The 23,870-nt window shown below is 32.9% G+C and overlaps 1 protein-coding gene across 5 annotated transcripts in view; it reads right to left on the bottom strand.

The window, feature by feature from the left end:
• Positions 1-23,870, bottom strand: part of KIFAP3 (kinesin-associated protein 3) — a 182,303-nt gene that overhangs the window by 32,792 nt on the left and 125,641 nt on the right. For all 5 annotated transcript variants that reach the window (XM_011979959.1, XM_011979960.1, XM_011979962.1 and 2 more), the window contains 3 exons: positions 20,913-20,998; positions 7,759-7,948; positions 376-475 (listed from right to left, as the gene is read on the bottom strand). In XM_011979959.1, the coding sequence (XP_011835349.1) occupies positions 376-475; positions 7,759-7,948; positions 20,913-20,998 (376 nt within the window). The remainder of the gene's footprint in view (positions 1-375; positions 476-7,758; positions 7,949-20,912; positions 20,999-23,870) is intronic.

The raw sequence follows: 23,870 nt of genomic DNA on the forward strand, positions 1-23,870 counted from the left end.
GCCTCCCCGAGCAGCTGGGACTACAGGCGCCCGCCACCATGCCCGGCTAATTTTTTGTACTTTTAGTAGAGACGAGGTTTCACCGTGTTGGCCAGGAAAGTCTCGATTTCCTGACCTCGTGATCCGCCCGTCTTGGTCTCCCAAAGTGCTGGGATTACAGGCATGAGCCACTGCGTCTGGCCTTGTGATCTCCGTTTTTTAAATACAGAAAATGTGACTTCGTAAGTTACTTTAAAATCAAACAAACAAGTCCTTGAAAAGATTGAGGGTTTTTTCCCCTCTTAATGAAAAAGAAGAGAAATGGAGAGCGAAGAGAATTTTAGCTTTCCAAAAGCAACAGATCCCACACATTAGATTTTTCTTGTAAAACTCTACCTGCCAGGAAATGAATGCTGCCCAACAACATCTCCATTTTGAAGGTGGTAATCATTGAAGAAATCGGGACTTATGGCTCCTTCAGAGGCAATTAATCCATCTAGAAAGAAAAAAAATGGTAACCAGTAAAACACATGTGAAGGAAAAACCAGTCTATCAAGCAATACAATAAGAAAATAACTTGTATATTTAATCTATAAAGAAAAACGTTAGCATGACATGTTATTCTCTCCGGGAGTGTGAACAGATGACCACATGTACCTTAAGTACTGGTTCACAATAATGCAGCACAATAACTGAACATTCATTGAGCATCTACTGTGTATTTGGTACTATACGATTACAGAGAGGAATTAGTCTCTGCCTTCAAGCAGGCTTATGGTCTTCTGTGGAGAAGACAGACAGAAAAAGATAAGGAAGGGAAACAAGGTGGGGAGAGACAGTAAGGATGGTTCAGGCTAAGGAAACAGAACAAATATGGGCAAGGAGGTATTAAATAGTTTGGTATTGGTAAAAGGTAATACTTTATTGTATTTCACAGCTTTATTAGTGTAGCATGATTAGGGAATCAGATATACCAAATAAGTGAATTTCTAAATAAGCAATACTTGACAGTTTAAGTGCCAAACATTAAAATACACGCACAAACTTACATTAGAAATCTTCATATAGTTTATACTCCTTATATTCTTAAAAGGATATACTATACATAAATATTTCTTGATTATTCAATATTCATTATAAATACTAAATATTGTACAGTCCCTAGGGTTAAGAGATATATTTGATTACCTATGCTAAATAGCTCTATACTAGTATGCTTTTTGAGTTATTTTTCTTTGCTTATAAAATGCTTCTTTCCCTAAATTTAAGTATTTGTTAAGACATTTTCCTGATTATAGTTATGCTACTTTCTCATTTGTTCCAATCTAAGAATCTAGATAACCTATTTTTGATAGAATTATGAGTAAGTTAAGAATAAAAAGAATCTGAGGAAAAAAAAGATTTAAGTGATGGCTGCAGAGTTGTTCAATGCATAGAACAAACACGTTAGTATATTGCTTTTGTAATAACTATTTGGATAGCTTTGAGGCCTTTCAAAGTTTCCTTTTCTGAAAGTATGCTAGGCTGTTGAGTGGCCTGCAGATAAATGTTAGCTAGGTCATACCCACCACATTGTTTATACATTTGGCACACAGTATAGGCAAATTATTCAATCACCAAATTTTATACTTAGCACATGCATAATACTGTGCTAGGTCCTGTGGGAAATATATAATTTTACAATACATAACCTCTGTTTTTAAGAATTTTAGTTTAAGTGAAATATAAGACAAACACTTAAGATGCAATTAAAAATGTAATTTATAATTAATGATATACAGAAGGAATGGATATAAGTACCAAATGAGTGTGGAGGCAGTAAAAGCTATAGAGGGGTCAGAAAATTCTACTTGGGAGGGGAGGAGGCAGAAGTGTAACAGATTTGAGTCTGGAAAGGCAGGTAAGAGTTAAATGATGAAATCTGTTTAGGAGTAAGGGTCTTAAAAATTGAGTGAATGGTAAAACTAAGTAATAGAGTTGGCAAACGAATTAAGTGGGGTAATTTGTATTTCCATAAGACTCCCATACTACTCATTTGATATATATATCCATTTGTTATACATCATATATTAATGACATATTATTTAATTGTCAAATTGTTAATGGATGCCTTTGGTATTTGTCCTATTACTTTACTAACTTTAAAATACGAGATTGCTTGAGTTTCTACTGAAAGTGTCAGTAATATTTAATCCAGTTTTTATGTGCACTAGAAGTTAAAGTTTCTATAAATCAAAAAGACCAGCTAAACACTGAAAAGTCATAAAAAAATGAAATCATGGAAAATGACAAGACACCACAGATTGACAGTAAAGCAACGTAAAAAAAAATCAATTTTATATGGATTCTCGCCATACAAAAATTTGTGATTCTATATGGTAAACTTTTAAAAAATGTCTAGGACTTTGTGAAAGTGCCTAAAACTAACAAGGTTAAGAACACAAAAATCAACAAGTTCCTCTGTTAAATTAAAACCAAAGAACTGAGAATCAGAGTTTAAGAAACCTGCCAATTTTAGAGGAAGAAAGCTAAGTAAAATGCCAAAATAAATTATATGCCACACGTGGAAAATACACACAGAGATATTTGGCATGCTAATTAAAATAAAATAATTTAACACTAAGAAATATTTCAGATATAAATAAAGACAAATGAAAAGATACATGAATTATGTAAAAAGCTATATACTTATAAAGTATGACATAGTGAAGTGATCCAGGTTAGGTAGAAATTAAGTAAAAATCTGACCAAATTCTCAACATCTTATTTTTGATTCAGAATGCCTATTGTCTTCAAAGGGAACAATGAGTAGCAAAAGGATAAACAGAATACAGGGCACTAGAAAATGGGCAATCATCAAATAGAGATCAAATTAAAAATTTTGTACTTTAAAGATTCAGCCAGAAATTTTATAAACCCAGAATACAACTAGTCCAATAATATAATAAGTCTACTCTTATGTGAATAAAAAGAGTAAATTTATACTTCTGAATTTTTTTTTTTTTTTTGACACAGACAGGGTCTTGCTCTGTTGCACAGGTTGGAGTGCAGTGGTACAATCATAGCTCACTGCAGCCTCAAACATCCAGCTAATTTTTAAAATTTGTTTTAGAGACTGGGTATTGCCCAGGCTGGTCTTGAACTTCTGGCCTCAAGAGATCCCTTTTGCCTCAGCCTCCCAAAGTGCTGGGAGTATAGGTGTGAGCTACAGTGCCCAACTTCATTTTTAATTTTCCTAGGACACAGTGGTTGATTCAGAAAGCTGCAGCTTCTACAGTGCCCTTTAAGGCTTGACAAAAGTTAGGCAGCTCTGACATGTGAGTAATCTTTCTTTACTAGAATGAGGTATAAAGATTCCATTAAAGCCTCTCATCTCAAGCATCTCAACTTCTTTGAAAATATCTATGTTTTCTTAACATTGTTCCACCAAAATTAATTCCTTTAGGGAAATATAAAAAAAGAATCACAGCTTCTTATTTATTCTCCAAATAAATCTAGGAGTGTCTTAAATTCCTACTCTAAACTTGTTGTTTCAAAGATACTAACAAGGAAGTAAAGTATTTCATGTAACATTTAAATGACCAGAGAACAAACAGGAAACACAGATGATATACACCATAACCCTCTAAGCTATAGAGTATTATACACATTTACATTACTCAATTATATAAAACCTTTTAGACCACAGTTATAAAGTACACCTTTCTGAGATGCCCCAAGTAAGATGATACAGTTATGAACAAAACAGAGCATATATTAGAACAGTGATGAAACCAAAGCAAATTTGTTGTCAACACAGGTAATTTATCAACCTTCTGATTTCTGAAAGTCAGTTTTAAAAAACTGGCTTATAAACATTGTGAATTAAAAAAAATACAAAAACTCAATATCTTCTTATGTATTATCTTGTATATCATATATTCTTACTGAAATACAGTTCTTTTTTTTTTTTTTTTTTTTTTTTTTAACTCTTTTTCTTTTTCTTTTGGAGATGGAGTCTCGCTTTGTTTCCAGGCTGGTAGGTAGTGGCGTGATCTTGCCGCACTGCAACCTCTGCCTCCTGGGTTTAAGCGATTCTCTTGTCTCAGCCTCCCGAGTAGCTGGGATTACAGGCGTGTGCTACCACATCTGGCTAATTTTTGTATTTTCAGTAGAGCCGGGGTTTCACCATGTTGGCTAGGCTGGTCTTGAACTCCTGACCTCAAGTGATCCACTTGCCTTGGCCACCCAAAGTGCTGGGTTTACAAGCATGAGCCACCATGCCTGGCCAACTTTTTTGTTAAAGAGACAGGGTCTTGCTATTAATAATTGGCCCAGGTTGGAGTGCAGTGGCTGTTCACAGGCATGATCTCACTACTGGTCAGCCTGGGAGTTTTGACTTAATCCTTGTTGGATCTGGGCAAGATCACCCTTCCTTAGGCAATCTGGTAGTCTCCAACTCCCAGGAGGTCACCATAATGATGCTGAACTTAGTGGGGACACATGATTGGCATAGCTCATTACAATCCAGAGTTCTTAAGACTCAAGTAATCCCCTCACCTCAGCCTTCTGAGTAGGTGGGACTACAGGCACATGCCACTATGCCTGGGTAATTTCTTTTTCTTTTCCTTTTTTTGGTAGAGATGAAGTCTCATTACATTGACCAGGCTAGTCTTGAACTCCTGGCCTCAAGCAACCCTCCTGCCTTGGCCTCCCAAAGTGCTGGCATTAGAGCTGTGAGCCACCATGCCCGACCTCTTTTTATTTCTTAAAGTCAAATGAAAATATAATATTGGGCACAGTAATATATATAATATTGGACATATAATAATATATAATATCAAAATTATATTTTTATTATATAAAATATAATATATGATATTGGGCACAATAATATAAAATTCATATCATATGAACTAAAGGTGAAATTGTGACTGTATGGGAGAAAATAGATGTCAATAGTATAGAATATGAGAAAAAGAAATAAGTAAAATGATAAATCTTATTAATAATTTATTTGACTATACTTTACAAGACACATCACAGAAATACACAGGTAAATGAAAACTATGGTTTTTACAATATTCCTGAGATAGAACAAACCATTTTCAGCTTCATATTCCAGTAATATATTCACATACTAAGAGTAAGATTCACTACAATTAATGAAGAACAATTAAAAAATAAAAAGTCATTTAGACATATGTCATAGCAATATGGCTTTATAAATGACAAAATATTTCCTCTATGGGTAAAAGTACTTAAAGCAAACAGCTTCATTTTCATATAGCAAAGGACATTAATTAGTGACTACAATCACAATAATTTTAGACTAAGGAAAAAGTACTGTAACTAAAGGAGATGCTAGTTTTGTATTTCACATGATAATACTAAGTTTTTTTTTAAAACATGGGAGAATCATTCACATTTGACTATTAAATAGTCTAAAAATACAGAGTGATGCTAATGACTAGAAAATAGCAGATGCCATTTCATTTTAAAGTAAAAGATGAGACCCAGGGAATTACGAGCCACTCAGTTTAACCTCTGTGACTGAAAAGCCGCTAAAGCTGTTCTTATCAGAAACAGCCTAAATTTTCAGGGAGACCCAGAGGCTTAGAAACATGGCTCAAGCATTCAAACAAATCTGCAGTAGTACACATTTATCTGATGTTTTTTGATGATACAATCATACACAATAAAGGAAAGGAGGCTGATACTATCTAGATTTCCATGAGACACATCAAGAAATGCTACAGAGATTCATTTAGCCCATGGACTATCCATGGAAAATGATGTATGTAAAATAATTACTAAACTAAAAAAAATTGCTTGCTATAAGAAATTTAGTTTTAGACTCACAGCATGTAATTTCTACTGTCAAACGTCTATCATATCAGGCTACAGATTAAAAAAAAACTAAATGTTTCTAAGTTTTGGTATATGAAAATATACATAACTGTTTTCTCACAAAAGCATAACTTATACATTTTAAAGTATCAGAAAAATATTTAGGATTTTCACTTTAAGAGGTTAATTTAATTTTGGAAATGTGGTATAACTTTTTAGAAATCTGTTCTGAAATTTTAATTGTATTAAAACAACAATGATGAATACTGAGGTGGTTAATAGCTTTATCTGGTTTTGGAAACTGGTAATTGATTCATTATGAAAGGTAGCTATCAACCTTCAAAGCAAGAAACTTGATTCCAAGAATATTCTGATTTCTATTAACAAAAAAGTTCATATCATATACATTTTACATCATCTTACTTCATGAATACTGAATATGTAAGTAACAGCTGTTTGCCATTACTGAACTAAGAAATTCTGTTTGGTTGAAATTAATGATCTACTCCATCTGGTTTGAAACACAAAGCAACATTTCATAACTACTGTAAAGTTCAGTTAGGAAGAAATCTATTTGATTTTCAGAGTAAAGCATAAGTTTTCCATGATTTAAATATCTATACCAAATACAAAAATAATACATAATATCTATGGAAAATTTGCACAATACACAATTAAGAAAACACATGAATGAAAATGTGAGTGATATTATTAATGTGAGTACAGTGATCAGATGTAATAGTAATTTACATAATCATCCAATCATTGATCAAATTGTTCAGATAAAATGAGATAATACACAAAATATTTAGACAACATATATTGAGAACACTAAATGCATGGTAGAAATACATGGTAAAAAAAAGTGAGTCACTAATTCAGATATAATCACTTTAATGATTTTTATCTTGAACTTGCTAGAGATCTTAATTATTATAGAAATCCTTTCCTTCTTCTCAATTAAATGACTTCAATGAAGTAATATGAATGTTGGCAACAGTACAAAATAGTGAAAGCTAGAATATGAAAAAACTTACCAATCTTTGTGTCAAACTCATCTTTGGAAAAAGGTAGTAATGCAGAATCAAAAAGGTTATAATACATGTAAGATTTACGTAAATATTAAATTTTACCTTGAAAACATTAGCATAGTTTAGAAAGAATAAACAATTGCTCTAAAGTGTCTAAATCTTCCCCAAGTTACCATATAGAGCTTGGTAGTTGAAACTAAAGCAAAACCATGGCAAAATTAAACTGTTAAGATTAAATACCTTGGAAAACAAAAGATGAATTAATAAATTATGCATTTAATAAATGCAGAAGAAGGCCGGGCGCGGTGGCTCAAGCCTGTAATCCCAGCACTTTGGGAGGCCGAGACGGGCGGATCACAAGGTCAGGAGACCGAGACCATCCTGGCTAACACGGTGAAACCCCGTCTCTACTAAAAAAATACAAAAAACTAGCCGGGCGAGGTGGCGGGCGCCTGTAGTCCCAGCTACTCCGGAGGCTGAGGCAGGAGAATGGCGTAAACCCGGTAGGCGGAGCTTGCAGTGAGCTGAGATCCGGCTACTGCACTCCAGCCTGGGCGATAGAGCGAGACTCCGTCTCAAAATAAATGCAGAAGAAAAATGAATATTACATTTTTGAACAGAAGTCAGAAATCTTGAAGTTGTCCATTTAAGTTACACATTCTAGCAAGTAATAAACTTCTAAGAACAATTAATTTTCCTGGCTACAGCCTTTTATGGAGATTCCATTAAAGACTAACTTGGAAAAAAAGGTAAGTTAATAGGTTTGCTTTTTATATATAGATGTTACATCTAAAATCATTAGCAGAAGACCATTCATAAAGTAAAAGAAGTGCTAATTAAACTTGGGAATGTGCAAGGCTGGCAGACTAAAATCTCTATTCATAGCATATAAACTGTTTATTTTCGCTTTGGTTATCACCTGAGTTGTAGAAAAGGTCAGGTCTTTCGAGAATATCTCCTTCATGAATGTATGGCTCAATTCGATCATCACCATACAAGTACTGCTCACTCTCGTCCATCTGACGACTCTCTACCATCTCCAGCCACTGGGAGTTATGCCAGCGAAACTTTTCACTCTGAATTTTCTTAGCCCATTCTTCATCATATTCCTGTTGAAAACAAACAGTTAACGGTTATTATATAAGCTAACTCACTTGGCACTCAGACAGCAATATTTTTATCTCTTGAGATTTTTGGGGGGCCTTCATTGGGTCAGAGGAAGCACTAAAAATACCTGTTCAGAATTATTTCATATAATAGCCAACGAAAAGCAATTACATACATAAAGAAGTCTGTGTTTGTATTACTGATTACTAATGGCAATGGCAAACACTAGAAAAGTTCAAATTTCATAAATTCTTATTACATAAATATTGCCAGAATTTAAGCAAGCAGTAAGACTTCAGTTTCCAAAGAGTTCTTGTGACTGTAATTACATTTGACCTTAGAACAAAATGGATTTGAATTGCACAGGTCCACTTATACATGGATTTTTGTTCCACCTCTGCCATCCTTGAGACAGCAAAACCAAGCTCTCTTCTTTCTCCTCCTCAGCCTACTCAATGTGAAGACGACAAGGATGAAGAGCTTTATGATGATTCACTTCCACTTGGTGAATAGTAAATATATTTTTTCTTCCTTATGATTTTCTTTAAAACATTCCTTTCTCTAGCTTACTTTATTGTGAGAATACAGTATATAATACATATATAAAATATGTTTTAACCAACGGTTTATGCTATTAGTAAGGCTTCCAGTTAACAGTAGGCTATTAGTTTATGTTTTAGGGGAGTTAAAAGTTATACATGGATTTTCAACTGTGTAGGGGGATTGGTCCCCTAACACCTGTGTTGTTCAAGAGTCAACTGCATTTGTGGCACTAATGACAGGTAGTTACCATAAAATGACATATTTTGCTGTATCTTTTAGTCTAGATAACACTAGGGGGAAAGCACTATTACGTATTATTTTAGCTGCTAAAATGGTTTACTACAGAAAACAAATATCAGAATTGAATTTAATTTTTGTTCCAACCACAAATTAATGATCTTATTTAGTTGTAATTAGTTCTTTAAATGCTTCTTGTTTTGATCATAAACTCCTATGGAGCAAGATTAGGTTATTCACTGACAGGTGTATCTGTAACACTTGTCAGAGAGAAAGTTCTTGGTGAATGATTTTGAAGGACAAATAGGCAAATTACTGTAAGCTACAGCAGAACTTCTCCATCTTCTACTTGTCCCATAGGGTGCAGCTACTACTGATTAGTGTATTGCTTTATGGACAGCAGAAATGATAGCATGGATAGAAAATAAAGGGCTTCAGATATTTCATGTCATTGTTAGAGTTCTTGGTTTTAAATTCCTCTGTCATATCTTTAAACACATTTGGTTACAGCGGTCAAAAAGGAGTTAGAGGGATGTAGGGTAATAGCACTATTAAGGTGATCACAAAAGTAAGAGGTAGACCAAATATATATTTTAGTCAAATGCTAAGCAATTTCAACTCAAGCTGAGACTCAAATCAAAATCACTATCACAGAATACATTTCTGGGATATAAAAATAAAATCTGTAATTTTATAATAAATGTAATTATTATTGTAATTTTCTTGTTAAAATTATAACTTGTTCAAGTTTCACATTATCAGCAAATCCCAGCAGTGTCAGTTGTCAGATTGTATGTTCTATACTGTACATTTAAAAAATACACAGACGCTCCCTTCAACTGAAGTTGGGGAAGGTAGAGGATATTTTTTGACTATAGTACTGCTAGTGACAATTTTGCTACCAAATTATTAAACTTTATTTTCTTTTTAATTTTTATTTCAGGTTCAGGGACACATGTGCGGATTTGTTATACAGGTAAACTGTGTATCATGGGGGTTTGGTGTACAGACTGTCACCCAGGTCATAAGCATAGCACCCAAATAGGTAGTTTTTCAGTCCTCACTGTCCTCCCACCCTCTACCCTTAAGTAGGTCCTGATGTCTGTTGCTCCCTTCTTTGTGTTCAAGTGTACTCAGTGTTTAGCACGCATTTATAAGTGAGAACATGTGGTATTTGGTTTTCTGTTCCTGTGTTAGTTTACTTAGGATAATGGCCTCCAGTTCCATCCATGTTGCTGCAAAGGACATGATCTCGTTCTTTTTTATGGCTGAGTCCATGGTATATATGTACAACATTTTCTTTAGCCAGTCTACTGTTGACGGGCATTTAGGTTGATTACATGTCTTTGTTATTGTAAACAGTGCTGCAATGAACATGCACGTGTATGTCTCTTTATGGTAGAACGATGTATATTCCTTTGGGTATATACACATAATGGGACTTCTTTTCTTTTTCCTTTCTTTTTTTTTGTTGAGATGGAGTCTTGCTGTTACCCATGCTGGAGTGCAGTGACACGATCTCAGCTCACTGAAACCTCTGCCTCCTGGGTTAAAGTGATTCTTGTGCCTCAGTCTCCAGAATAGCTGGGATTACAGGTGCCTGCCACCACCACCCAGCTAATTTTTGTATTTTTGGTAGAGATGGGGTTTCACCATGTTGGCCAGGCTGGTCTTGAACTCCTGACCTCAGGTAATCTGCCTGCCTCGGCCTCCCACAGTGCTGGGATTACAGGCGTGAGCCACCGGGACTTCTTTTCTAATAGTTATCTATTAACATTTCTATTAGCCGTCAATCTATTTCCTAATGTTATTATTTAAAATTAAGTTGCATAAAATTAAGAGCTATCATAAACATTATGTAAAAAATAGACATTTTTTATTCAACTGATAGTTTTCATAATTAAACAACTGAAGATCTTTACCTCAGTTACATCTGTTACATTAAACTATACTTGGAATTGACTATTCAGCTATAAATAATAAATCCAAATGCCATACCTCCTTAGTATTATTGATGTGGTCACAGTGACTGAATGTGATGGTAATTTATACAACCACTCAATCACTGATCACACACAAATTATTCTGCCAAAAGGAGATAATACATATAAAGTATTTAGATAACTTATATTGAGAACACTTAATAAATGTTAGCCATTACCTTAATTAATTCAGGTAACGGCTCTCTGAAATAAGTACTATAATTATCAACATCTTACAAATGAGAAAATGAGGCCCAGAACACTGAAGTAACTTGATCCAGGGAACACAGCTGGCTGTGGCTACTACAGCACTGTAAGCCTCAGGCTAGCAACGTGGAAGAGGCAGTTAAACAGAGGATAAATGAATATTTTCAGGGTTCCTGCAAAACGGCTTCTTCATTGAATGAGGATATAACAAATAACCCCCAGGGACAACTTTCAGCTCTAAGATTTTGTAAGTGAACAGTGATATGGGAGGAAGTCGTTGACCAAGCAGTGATATGGGAAGAAGTAGCTTCTGGTCTGGTAAGTATATTATCCCATCGTATTCTCAGTCATGCTCTTACTGAGCTGGCTATACTTAGGAGGGTATTGGGGAAAGAGGGAATTGAAAAATAATATGCACAGAGATGTTGTTACAAGCAGTTTTGTGGTTCGCTTTGGGCTTCCAAACTTAAATAAAATACCAAGCGATGCCTCATTGTGTAATATAGGCATATGATCAGCTTCAAAGTTATTTAGCCTAAATGCTAAATATAACTGTGAACCTCTTTAAGATTCATATAACTTCACAAGAGTACACTTTTTGTTGCCATGTGTGTCTGTGTATGTGCTCAATTAAAGTTAGCTGCAGAAAGATATTGTCGTATTAGAAATGGCCAGATAATTACAAAGAGTGATCACATAACCACACAGTAGAAAGGAAGGATAAATTTATTATATCCATTGGGGTAAGACATTTAATATATTAAAAAGCAAAATGATAATGTGGACAAGAAATTGTTCATACTAATTGGCTTTAAAAAAAAAAAAAAGTTAGTTACAGGTTACCAAAACTCTCAGAATATGCTTTATAAAATATTAGAAATCCTAGTAAGTCCACATTAAATACAGAACTAATTTGAATGTTATTTTTTTAAAGAATAGTAGCTTGTTTCACTTGGGAAGAGGCATAAAACTAATTTTTCATTTTGGTAGAAAAATTTAAATCTGATTGAATTATCTGAACGAAGAGGTATTCATTCAAGGAAAAAGACAGAAAAATCATATGATCTGATGATTTCATTGCAATTTAAATTTCAAGCATACTCATTTCTGGTGTAAGAATAGGAGTTAAAATTCAGTCAAGTGCCCAAAGCATATAAAATATGGGGTCTGCTATTCCACTAAGAGTAAAACTTGACTCCTACTAATACCTGTGAAATGTTACAGAGGTAGGTAATATTTAAAATAACAATATCCTTAAACTACATTTCCACAAAATGTATTTAGCCTAGGAAGTAATGCTTTGCAAAACCAAAAATCCTGCTTACTCTGAGTTATCATTTCACATCCTCTTTTAAGATTATCCTAACAATAACAAAAATATATCTAATAAATGTAAAAATGTATAACAAAGAAGTTTCATCATAAACAATTGCCCTTCTAACGTTAGCCTTCTGATCACCCTACGAGCTCACATCATTATTCTTATTAAAAAACTTATACATACAAGGCTCAGTTTAAAAAGAGATTACCAAATCTATCTGACAAAAGTCCAAACACACAAACCAAAAATATCCATAAGCATCCATGGCTAACTTTTGATACTTTCTTGGTAAAACTGATCTTCTAAGACAGTGAGTTAGTACAGAACCTAGCACCAAATGTAATGATTGCCCTTACACATTCCTTTAAAATTTTCACCTCTCTTTTATCAGTTTTTGATTGAATTTACTGTATACAACCAGTGCATCTCTTGACATTATAAGCCTAAAAAGTATGGTAGCAATGATATAGATTGTATTATCATTTTCTTACTTAAAATAATTGTATTCTAACTTTTAAGCATTTTGTACTATAAAATAATAGGTTTAATTTCTATGACTAACATACTAATTAACATGCATTATTGTTTACAGGATCACAGTAAAAATACCATGGTTATTTTCTCAGCTCTCGAAAAGAAGCAAAACAACTCTTCTCTCAGGAAATACGACACAGCACGCTACTCTGTACCAAACTGTGTATTTAGGATATTGAAAATTATATCCTGCAAAAGATCCAACAATAATTCCAGAATCCTACTATGATGAATCTACTACATTGGCAAGCAGAGTTTTCTTTTCATAAGAGGTGGCCTTGAAATTAAACATGTATGTATGGTTCTTTGTTATAGATTATAGATGGAAAATGGCCAAAAAAAAAAAAGCAAAAACAAAAAAACCTCGGCTTAACAGTATGAAAGCCTTAAAAGTTTCTCCAGTTAAAGTCTTAAAGAGTCATAACATAACTCTGAAATAATATTTGGAGTTTCGTGATTATAAAAGTAATATTTTCATTGTTGAAAATGGAAAATTACAGGAAAAATACCTATAAAAACTTCAGCAAGATAGAACCACAATAACTACTATATCCCACCAGTTTTCAATGACTTTCTCAACTCCAATATTAATGGATAACTTTGGAAAATATTTTAAAATATGTGTTTAAAACATTTACAGGCTAAGTATGAAACATTATTAAGATATTGGACTTGTGCCATAAAAGTTTGCTCTACTTTGTGATAATGTTGCTCAGGTTTTCAACTGTTTACCAAATAAAGCATCTTAGAATGAAATATGTCATAAGGAACACAATATTCATTAAAACTTTTTTACTTCTCTTTTTCCTTAGTAGTAAACGTTACTTAGAATCAAATGAAATAGCATTGTTTTGCTGTATAATGCTGACCATTTATGTTTATGCTTCTGGAAAGGTTTACCAGATTTCTTGAAAATGAAATATTTTAGCTTATGGCTGTTGAGATTCTATTTACCAAGTACAGTGAATTAATAGGCTAAGACAATGGTTTTGGACTTCAGGAAAGGTTCAAAAGCACATTTTGGGGACAAATATTAAAAGTAAATCAACTGCCACCTACTATTCCTGTTTTATTAAAGAAGGGTCATTTGCAGACTAAAAAATGTGAGAAAGAATCTCAAAGTAAAGACATACAGTACTTTCCCAAAATAAAACATGTTAGCAACATTATATCCCCCTCGTGGACTAACCTTTCCTTTTTAATATTTTTCCCTTTTCCATTTCAGTGACAATTTGCTGTATCATATTCCTATGGACCATCATTTGGGAATCTCTATCTTCTGTATGTACTCTGGGAATCCTCAATGAATATAGTTTAGTAACCATGTCAAAGTGAGTTTCTTTGTGTTTCAGCATCTGCATTTATAGCTATTAATAATATGGTATTGTATAATATAAAGAACACTGGATTAGGAGTCAGGAGACCTGGGCTCTGGTTCTAGCTCTGATATTAACTGAATTATGCAACCTTTTAAAGGTATTCTAATCTCTTTTGGTCTCAGATTCTTCATTTGTAAAATGAAACAAACCTAAGACTTACTTGAGCTCTAACATTCTATAAATAAAAACCGATGATTTATACCATGAATTCATAAAGCTGTTGAAATAACTATCCCAAATAACTAAAAAATACTGGTAGGATAGGAGTTTCTTTTAAAAAGTTAACAAGCAATTCTTAAATGAAAACCCAGTGTCAAAAAATTTTAATCAACATATATCATTAAAATCAATTCTCTCAACCCCATCCACCAATCTCTAGTCCCTTCTTATTATTCACTCCCCTCTACCTCCAGCCCCATATCAGAAAATAATTATGAGAATTCAGGGATGTCACAGCTGAATCACAGTTAAGGTATGTCATCAAAACCTATCCAAAGTCTTCGTGGAAATACTCTAGGATTATAGTTTTTTCTTCATTTTTGAAATACTTCTTTTCACAAGGAGTATACCCTGGTGTCCTGGCTTTGAGACTTGTATTTAAAGAAAAACATGCTTTGTTTTTTATTTCTTTCTCTTCTCAGCTCCTGACATTATGATTTTAAGCACTTAGTATCCATAAATTCTAAAGTGTTGTGAAAGATTGATGGTTTGATTTTACATGGAATGTACCATCCTTTTTGAAGTCCTACATCATTTTATTAGTTAACCACCGAAACATTATGAAGCCTTAACTAGCCTATTATCAGAGCCTGTTCACTATCATGAAAACTCTTTGTCACTGGCTTCCGTCACACCTTGTATCTGATTAACACACTATAGGATAACACAGAGCAACATAGATCTGCTTTGTGTTCTAACGTAACTGATGGAAAACAGATTTTCCTTTTTCCTTTAATGTGGCAGCCCCCTAATTGAGACTGTAATATGGTTTATTTAATGTAATTTTTCATACAAAATTAAAGCAAGTCTGGAGTAATTTAGTTGCTCATTAAAGTTACGGTGGTAGCTGCTAACAAGACACTTGTTATATCTTAAAAAATATTTATTCCAGTAATATCGATAGACATACACATAATTTAACATACATAATAAAGTTGTGATTTTTATGCACATACTATCTATTTCTGAATAAGACTGCCCCAAGTGTTGACCTTTAGTCTTGACCACAAAATAAAAGAAATAACTAAATAAAATGTATTTAAGAAATCATAATTTTTTTTTCATACTATGTGTGGGTTTTTTTAAGTCCAACTGTTGCCAATTAAAAAAAAAAACAAAGTAACATGCATAACAGGTAGGAAACACACACATTTATGTATAAAATTATGTGTGTATATGCTTAAATTCTAACAGGTTGGAAAAATATCCTAAATGTCTGCCTTTTGGTTTATGCAATATAAAAATGAACTATAAAAGAGGGTTAACTAAATTTATCTCATTAAACCCAATTAAGACTATATGGGAAACAAAAATCAAACTCACACTGGGAAATAAAAAAATTTACCAAGACTGCAAAACAAGCAAGAACCAGTTCTGCTTGGTCTGGAAAGAGAAGATTTTAGAAATTTCTGCCAACAATTCACTTGAAAATCACTACTCCCACATCCAACTTGCATGCCAATTAAAAGTGACCAGCATTTACCCATGCCCTGCTCTTGAAAGTCTGAGTTCTAACGCTAACTCTAACCCTATAAAACCTTCTCTGTAACTTCTTTTCAAGATGTTGTAAGATACTTTTTAAAGTGCTCTCCCTTACTGGCAAGATTATTAATAAGTCCACCTTTTCTCTCTGACACAAAGATAACTCTGCCTGTGTTATCTCTGCAGAGATCATAACAACAGGTGATGTAGAAGCTACATTTAAAGCTACATTGGTTTCTTTCATTTTAATAAACCAGCCTTATTAAGTACAATTTTGTCTGTCTGGAATGAAGGTAGCACCTACTTTTCCAAGTTTAGAATATTAGAGTTTGCTATTAATTCCAGATTATTAAAATAAAAACAATCTGCCCATGATCGTAATTAAGAGTTATTAAAAAAGGAAGAGGTAACCTTCAAAATCTCAGTGACACAAACCTATGTCACTACTAAATCATACACGGGCTAGAAAGATGACAGAAATCAGTCTTTCACCAGAGAACCTGGTTATATCCCTTTTCCTGTAAACACCCTGCACATACAGTGTGCCGTTACTACAAATAATCTAGTGATAGGCCATGTAGTAGTATTGCTTCTGGAACGCCAGTTCACATGTTTACAGAATAGTATCTCAGGAGTTCTCTGGAGTCTAGATGGTATTTTCATATTCAAGGAACTTTGTACTGTTGAGTTTTGTATTCTCAGGGTCTTTCTTAGTGTTTGGCACATAATAGGTGCTTAATAAACATGTATTAAATGTCTGACAAACCAGACATATCAGGGGAGCATTTTTGAAGTTCTCAAATACTTCATACAAAGCTGAGGATGTACTGATGAATACAAATCTACATGAGTTTTTAGAAGTTCTCTAGATTGGAGGGGTAGGTGATGTTCTTCCCTTCATGATTCCCATGATTGCCTTCATGCAAGAGAAAGAGGCCATAGTCAACTGACTTATAATTCCCTTGGGAGACCAACTAGCTATAGGCTTCTCTCTTCTTGCCTCCCTGCTCCTCTTTGCACCTACACCATTCCCTGCCTCCCCAAACTACAAGTAACATAGTCACACAGGTGACAATGTGCTGATGAGGCCACAGAGACTGTATCATGTAAACAAGTGATGTAATCCTCCTTGGTACCCAGGATACTGCCACCGCACATGTTTCAATTAATCAGTTGAGGGCTTGGGCCCAACTAAATTAAACAAATCTTCACTAGTATAATATTTGCATAATTTGGGGGACAAGTACTTTACTCCAGAAAGTATATTTCCCCAAGGCTTGCAAGGCATCTAATTTTTCTTAGTATTATTCTGCACTGTCTGTCTTCAGTGGCAAATAAGTTTGTTTTTTTAAAGGTAAATTGTTTTAAGCTAAGAATATTCTCATTCTGTCTATATATTTTTTGGATTTTTTATGATTATAGAACACAGTCAGTCTGAGAATACTAGGACATCATTATCTAGAGGTAAAAAGAATTTCAAGGGCTCATCCACTCCTCTCCTAAGCAGGTTTCTAATAATTTAAAAAGTTTGCTATTTAGCCATTACTAATGCTAACTGAACAAAAACTTCACATTCTCCCTTGATGGTCTTTTTAGTGAGCACCATTTCAATGCAGCGATGGAGGCAGAAGCCAGAATTTTCATAAGTTTAAAGTGCAGAAATGAAGGAAGTAAAATATAGACAACTGTTTGGAAACTTTGGTACTAGAAAGAAGGAGAGCTAAGACAGTATCTAGAAGAGAAAAGAGACACAGGGTCGGGGGTGACTCCAGTTTAAGATGAGAGACTTAAGCCCAGAGTTTAGAAATTATTTGAAATAAAATTATTTTGTAATAAATACATTTGTATTGGAACTATCAACTTACATTCTAAACCACATACACTTAATATGTTAATCTAAACATTGTTATCTTCTAGCTACCTTTCCTAGACAGAAGGTAGATAAAAAGTATGCTAAATATAATGCATAACAGAATGACAACTGTCTCCTTTCTTTGTTGCTTCAAGTAAGATAATCACATATGGAACCATAAGAAGTTTCTTGTTCTTATACTATATACTTTATATACAACAATGGCACTGTGATCTATTAGAAAATAGTACATGAGCCATGAAATTATTCTCTAGGTATATTAAATATTCTATATTCATAAGCCCTGTGATCAGTGACCTATGTGTGAAATATTTTCGTAGAATGAGGATTTAATATGTACAGTTTCTCTATTCTGACTTAGAAATCAAAGCTAAAATGTCAACGTATCCATTTAGTTCTACACCAGTAATGAGATACTTAGTGAAATCCAAATAACAGATAACAAATTAAGATGAATTTCTGAAATAAAATGTGAGAAAGTGACAATAAAGTTCCTAATGGTGATTGTCTAGTTTCATGATTATATCACTAGCAGAAAACCCAACTTAGTGGATTTCCAACTAAGTTATTAATTGATTTTAAAAAAATGTTATTCTGATCTGTTTAAAAAGCTAAAGTTAAACTTTTAAAACTACTGAGTAGGCTACATTCAATAAGCTTTCTAAAAGTGAGCCAAATCCAGTTTGAAAAAGAAAGCAACCTGGTTGTGCGTAGCAGTATATACCATATATAAAAACATACTTAAAATAATCGAGTATCTTGTACATCCCTGGTACAAGGCCCAAATTCAGGCAGAAGACTGTGGTAGGCAGCAAAATTGCTGGCAATAAGTCTGCATGGTTCACAAGTTTCTAACTCAACACTTAGATCATCTCTTTGATCATATCCCTCTAGTCATGTATCCTTTAAAAACCTCCAAAACTATGAATACTATTGAGATTTTTGTATTTCCCATCATTTCAAAGCAACTTAAATGGCAACTGTATGTATAAAATAAAACTATCAATTAACTGGAAAAAATAGCTGATACAAGATTTGATTTATTAAAACAATTTAAGGGCCAAACCACAAAATTGATTATGTTTTGACAGAACTGTCTTCCAACTCCCCACTCCTATACAATAATTTATCTGAAAAACAAGTAACTCTGTGATGATATGTAGATCAGAACTCTGAATACCTATAAAATCTCTTTAAGTAAGGGGCCGATGACTTAAAAGTTGAAAGCTAAAGAACTTACTAATGTTTAAAAAGTAAATTTGTTATCATTGTATATCCTGAATCTTACCAAAATACAAATTTGGGTTTACACTGAATGCATTGTTTAAAATAGGTTTACAATGTCTTTTTCCCCCAAGATGAAGTCAATTATACTTTGTGTAGAAAAAATAATTACTTACCGCTATAATATCTAATGTATTATCACAGACCTTTCGGATTTCATTATTCTTATCATGCATCAGGTCTATGAGATATGCTGGAGCCTCTGAATAAAAATGGTTAAAGATACAAACTACATTTGATATTGTGGCTAGTCAATAATACTAGAAAAATCTCATATTTTTCTAAATCTAAATGCTAAATGGAAATTTAACTCAAATTTTAAAATAAAACCATTAATACAAGATGACTAGAAACACTTAATATTTCATTTGTTTAAAAAAACAGGGATAGTAGGGACATAAAAAAGAGAAAAATCTAGATAAAAATGGGTAAGGAAAACAGTCAGTAAATCTCAGAAAGTACAAGACCACATTTGTGAATACATGAGGATCATGAACATAAATAAAGAGGAAGCTCTATAGTTGCGTAGCTATAAATGCTTCTTCATCTATCCTGCTCTCCTAAAAATTCAGGAAAACTAATTTCATACAAAACTAACAAGAGAGATTCATGGTCAAAAAGAGAAGGCATGATAAAACATTTTCACATAAAAGAAAGCTGCAACCTAATATTTCAAAAGAGATAAATATATTTTAAAAAACAGTATATATATATACACATATATATACACATACATACACACACACACACAAAAAAGTGAAATTATTATATTGGATAGCAAATAACATGGAAAATAGAAGTGGAGATAATAGACTGTCAAATAGAAAGATATACTCCTTTAGAACTTGGTGACAATGCATGATGAAATTTAGGTTTGCATCCCAAAAGAAAAAAAAATGGAATGTATAATTACAAATAAGTAAGAGAGAAGGGACAGAATGAAGCAAACTCAAATTAATAAAGAAACCTTGATGAATCTAAAAGAGGAAGTGAAGAAAAACATTGTGATCTCGCATCAATACTATCAATTGGTCTTAGTTAAAACAATTTGAAAACAGAGTCCACAAATTTCTACTAAGAAACTCTAGCACACGTACACAAGTACATACCATTCTTTGTATCACTGATTACACCCCCAAAATTTTATCACACAGTATTATGACTAGCTAGTGGCAAAGTGATGACTTAACTCATTAGTGTTACTTACTACTTATATTGTTGTTTTTTAAAAATAGATTTAGGGGACCCAAGTACAGTTTTGCTACATGGCTATATTGCATAGTGGTTCTTACCATTTTTTTTTTAGGGATACAAAAGGTATATTTAAAAATGTAGAAAAAATATACAGAATAATGTATTTGTGCATTCTGAAACTCATTTTTAAGAAAATATGTAAAAAATATGTATTGACTGCCTCTTTTCTCCACTGGAATATAAGTTCCACTAGGGCAGAGACTTTGCCTGTCATATTCACTATAGTACCCCAGGTTTTAGATCATAACAAGCGCTCAATAAATTTTTATTTAATGAATAAATAATCATCTACATACTTCACATGGTTTTGTGAGAATAAAAATTATTAGAAAAATATTAAAAATTCTCAAGGGGAATCTAAAATAATCTAGACAAATGTGGATTATAATCTTCCCTCAGCAGCCATGGGAGACTGGTTCTAGGATCCCCCAATGATGAATCTCTTTAAGTAAGGGGCCGATGACTTAAAAGTTGAAAGCTAAAGAACTTACTAATGTTTAAAAAGTAAATTTGTTATCATTGTATATCCTGAATCTTACCAAAATACAAATTTGGGTTTACACTGAATGCATTGTTTAAAATAGGTTTACAATGTCTTTTTCCCCCAAGATGAGGTCAATTATACTTTGTGTAGAAAAAATAATTACTTACCGCTATAATATCTAATGTATTATCACAGACCTTTCGGATTTCATTATTCTTATCATGCATCAGGTCTATGAGATATGCTGGAGCCTCTGAATAAAAATGGTTAAAGATACAAACTACATTTGATATTGTGGCTAGTCAATAATACTAGAAAAATCTCATATTTTTCTAAATCTAAATGCTAAATGGAAATTTAACTCAAATTTTAAAATAAAACCATTAATACAAGATGACTAGAAACACTTAATATTTCATTTGTTTAAAAAAACAGGGATAGTAGGGACATAAAAAAGAGAAAAATCTAGATAAAAATGGGTAAGGAAAACAGTCAGTAAATCTCAGAAAGTACAAGACCACATTTGTGAATACATGAGGATCATGAACATAAATAAAGAGGAAGCTCTATAGTTGCGTAGCTATAAATGCTTCTTCATCTATCCTGCTCTCCTAAAAATTCAGGAAAACTAATTTCATACAAAACTAACAAGAGAGATTCATGGTCAAAAAGAGAAGGCATGATAAAACATTTTCACATAAAAGAAAGCTGCAACCTAATATTTCAAAAGAGATAAATATATTTTAAAAAACAGTATATATATATACACATATATATACACATACATACACACACACACACAAAAAAGTGAAATTATTATATTGGATAGCAAATAACATGGAAAATAGAAGTGGAGATAATAGACTGTCAAATAGAAAGATATACTCCTTTAGAACTTGGTGACAATGCATGATGAAATTTAGGTTTGCATCCCAAAAGAAAAAAAAATGGAATGTATAATTACAAATAAGTAAGAGAGAAGGGACAGAATGAAGCAAACTCAAATTAATAAAGAAACCTTGATGAATCTAAAAGAGGAAGTGAAGAAAAACATTGTGATCTCGCATCAATACTATCAATTGGTCTTAGTTAAAACAATTTGAAAACAGAGTCCACAAATTTCTACTAAGAAACTCTAGCACACGTACACAAGTACATACCATTCTTTGTATCACTGATTACACCCCCAAAATTTTATCACACAGTATTATGACTAGCTAGTGGCAAAGTGATGACTTAACTCATTAGTGTTACTTACTACTTATATTGTTGTTTTTTAAAAATAGATTTAGGGGACCCAAGTACAGTTTTGCTACATGGCTATATTGCATAGTGGTTCTTACCATTTTTTTTTTAGGGATACAAAAGGTATATTTAAAAATGTAGAAAAAATATACAGAATAATGTATTTGTGCATTCTGAAACTCATTTTTAAGAAAATATGTAAAAAATATGTATTGACTGCCTCTTTTCTCCACTGGAATATAAGTTCCACTAGGGCAGAGACTTTGCCTGTCATATTCACTATAGTACCCCAGGTTTTAGATCATAACAAGCGCTCAATAAATTTTTATTTAATGAATAAATAATCATCTACATACTTCACATGGTTTTGTGAGAATAAAAATTATTAGAAAAATATTAAAAATTCTCAAGGGGAATCTAAAATAATCTAGACAAATGTGGATTATAATCTTCCCTCAGCAGCCATGGGAGACTGGTTCTAGGATCCCCCAATGATGCCAAAATCCACAGATGCTTAAGTCTCTTATATAAACTGGTGTAGTATCTGCATATGGCCTATGCTCATCCTCCCATATACTTTAAATCCTTCCTAGATTACTTACAATACTTAATAAAATATAAATGCTAAGTAAATAGTTGTTATACCATATTTTCTGTTTTTTATTGTTGCATTTCTATTCTCTATTAGAATGCTTTTTGAATAAATTTAATCTATGGATAGTTAAATCAGCAGATGAGGAACCCCCAAATAAGGAGGGCCAGCTGTATTTTATTTCCCATACTGCAATTGTTGAGATTATATAAAAATATAATCAGCATTAGTTCTCAATTCTTATGTGATTGAGTCATGGTGTGAGTCAGTTTAATATTTTAAACATCTGAATATAAATCATATATTTATCTAAAATAAGTCTACACTAGCTATCTCATATGTCAAGTTTTCTGTTCAAATTATATCAACTAATACTGATCGAACTTTCTAACAAAAAGAAAAGGAATAAAATCTTGCCTAATAGATTTTTTTTTATTTTAAATATTCATATTGGATTCATAGGGAGAATCACAATAAAATGCTAAAGGTTATGGTGAAATAAAATATTTCAATAATTTTTAATATGTAATACATTGTAACATGACAGATTTAAATGCCATTGACATCAACAAAAATTGTGTTTTTTGAACTCCAAAACATTTTTAAAATTTATTATTTTTCAGCTTTTTTTTTTTTTTTAAGAGACAGAGCCTCGTTCTGTCATCAAGGCTGGAGTGCAATGGCATGATCATAGCTCACTGGAGCCTCAAATTCCTGGGCTCAAGTGATCTTCCTACCTCAGCCTCCCAGGTAGCTGAGACTATAAGCATGCCCCACCATGCCTGGCTTAGAAAACATTTCTGTGTTTTGTATTTTGGAAAAGCACTTCAGTGATCTTTATCCAATTTTAAGACACAAAGTTTTTATAAAAATTTTAACTCAGCAGATCTTTATCTCCCTGTTGCACCATTATCAACATGTTATAATCTTCAGGACAACTATTCAAAAAGTATTGACTCCAGATTCAGTGACATAAAACAGAAATTAAACTTGGGGTAAAATGCAAAGAAAGTTACACTGAAAAGAAAGGTCAAATAGGAATTCTCTTAATTCTGTGGGCTCTGATAATAAGGTACTAAGTATACATTTTAAACAGACTTCCCAAAACAGAGACAGTAACACTTATTCACTGTGTGCAGGTACTTGGTAGGTACTTTAAATACTTCACTTTTTAGTCCTCACAAAAAAACCCTATGAGAGGACCTGTAAATAGGGTTGTCTCTCAAAGAAGTTACCTAGAAAAACTACATTTTCATTTTACTATTTTCTGTAGTGGCTTCTATAGTTA

The sequence above is a fragment of the Mandrillus leucophaeus genome, unplaced genomic scaffold (genome assembly GCF_000951045.1).
Source record: "Mandrillus leucophaeus isolate KB7577 unplaced genomic scaffold, Mleu.le_1.0 Scaffold207, whole genome shotgun sequence".
In the NCBI taxonomy this organism is placed as follows: domain Eukaryota; kingdom Metazoa; phylum Chordata; class Mammalia; order Primates; family Cercopithecidae; genus Mandrillus; species Mandrillus leucophaeus.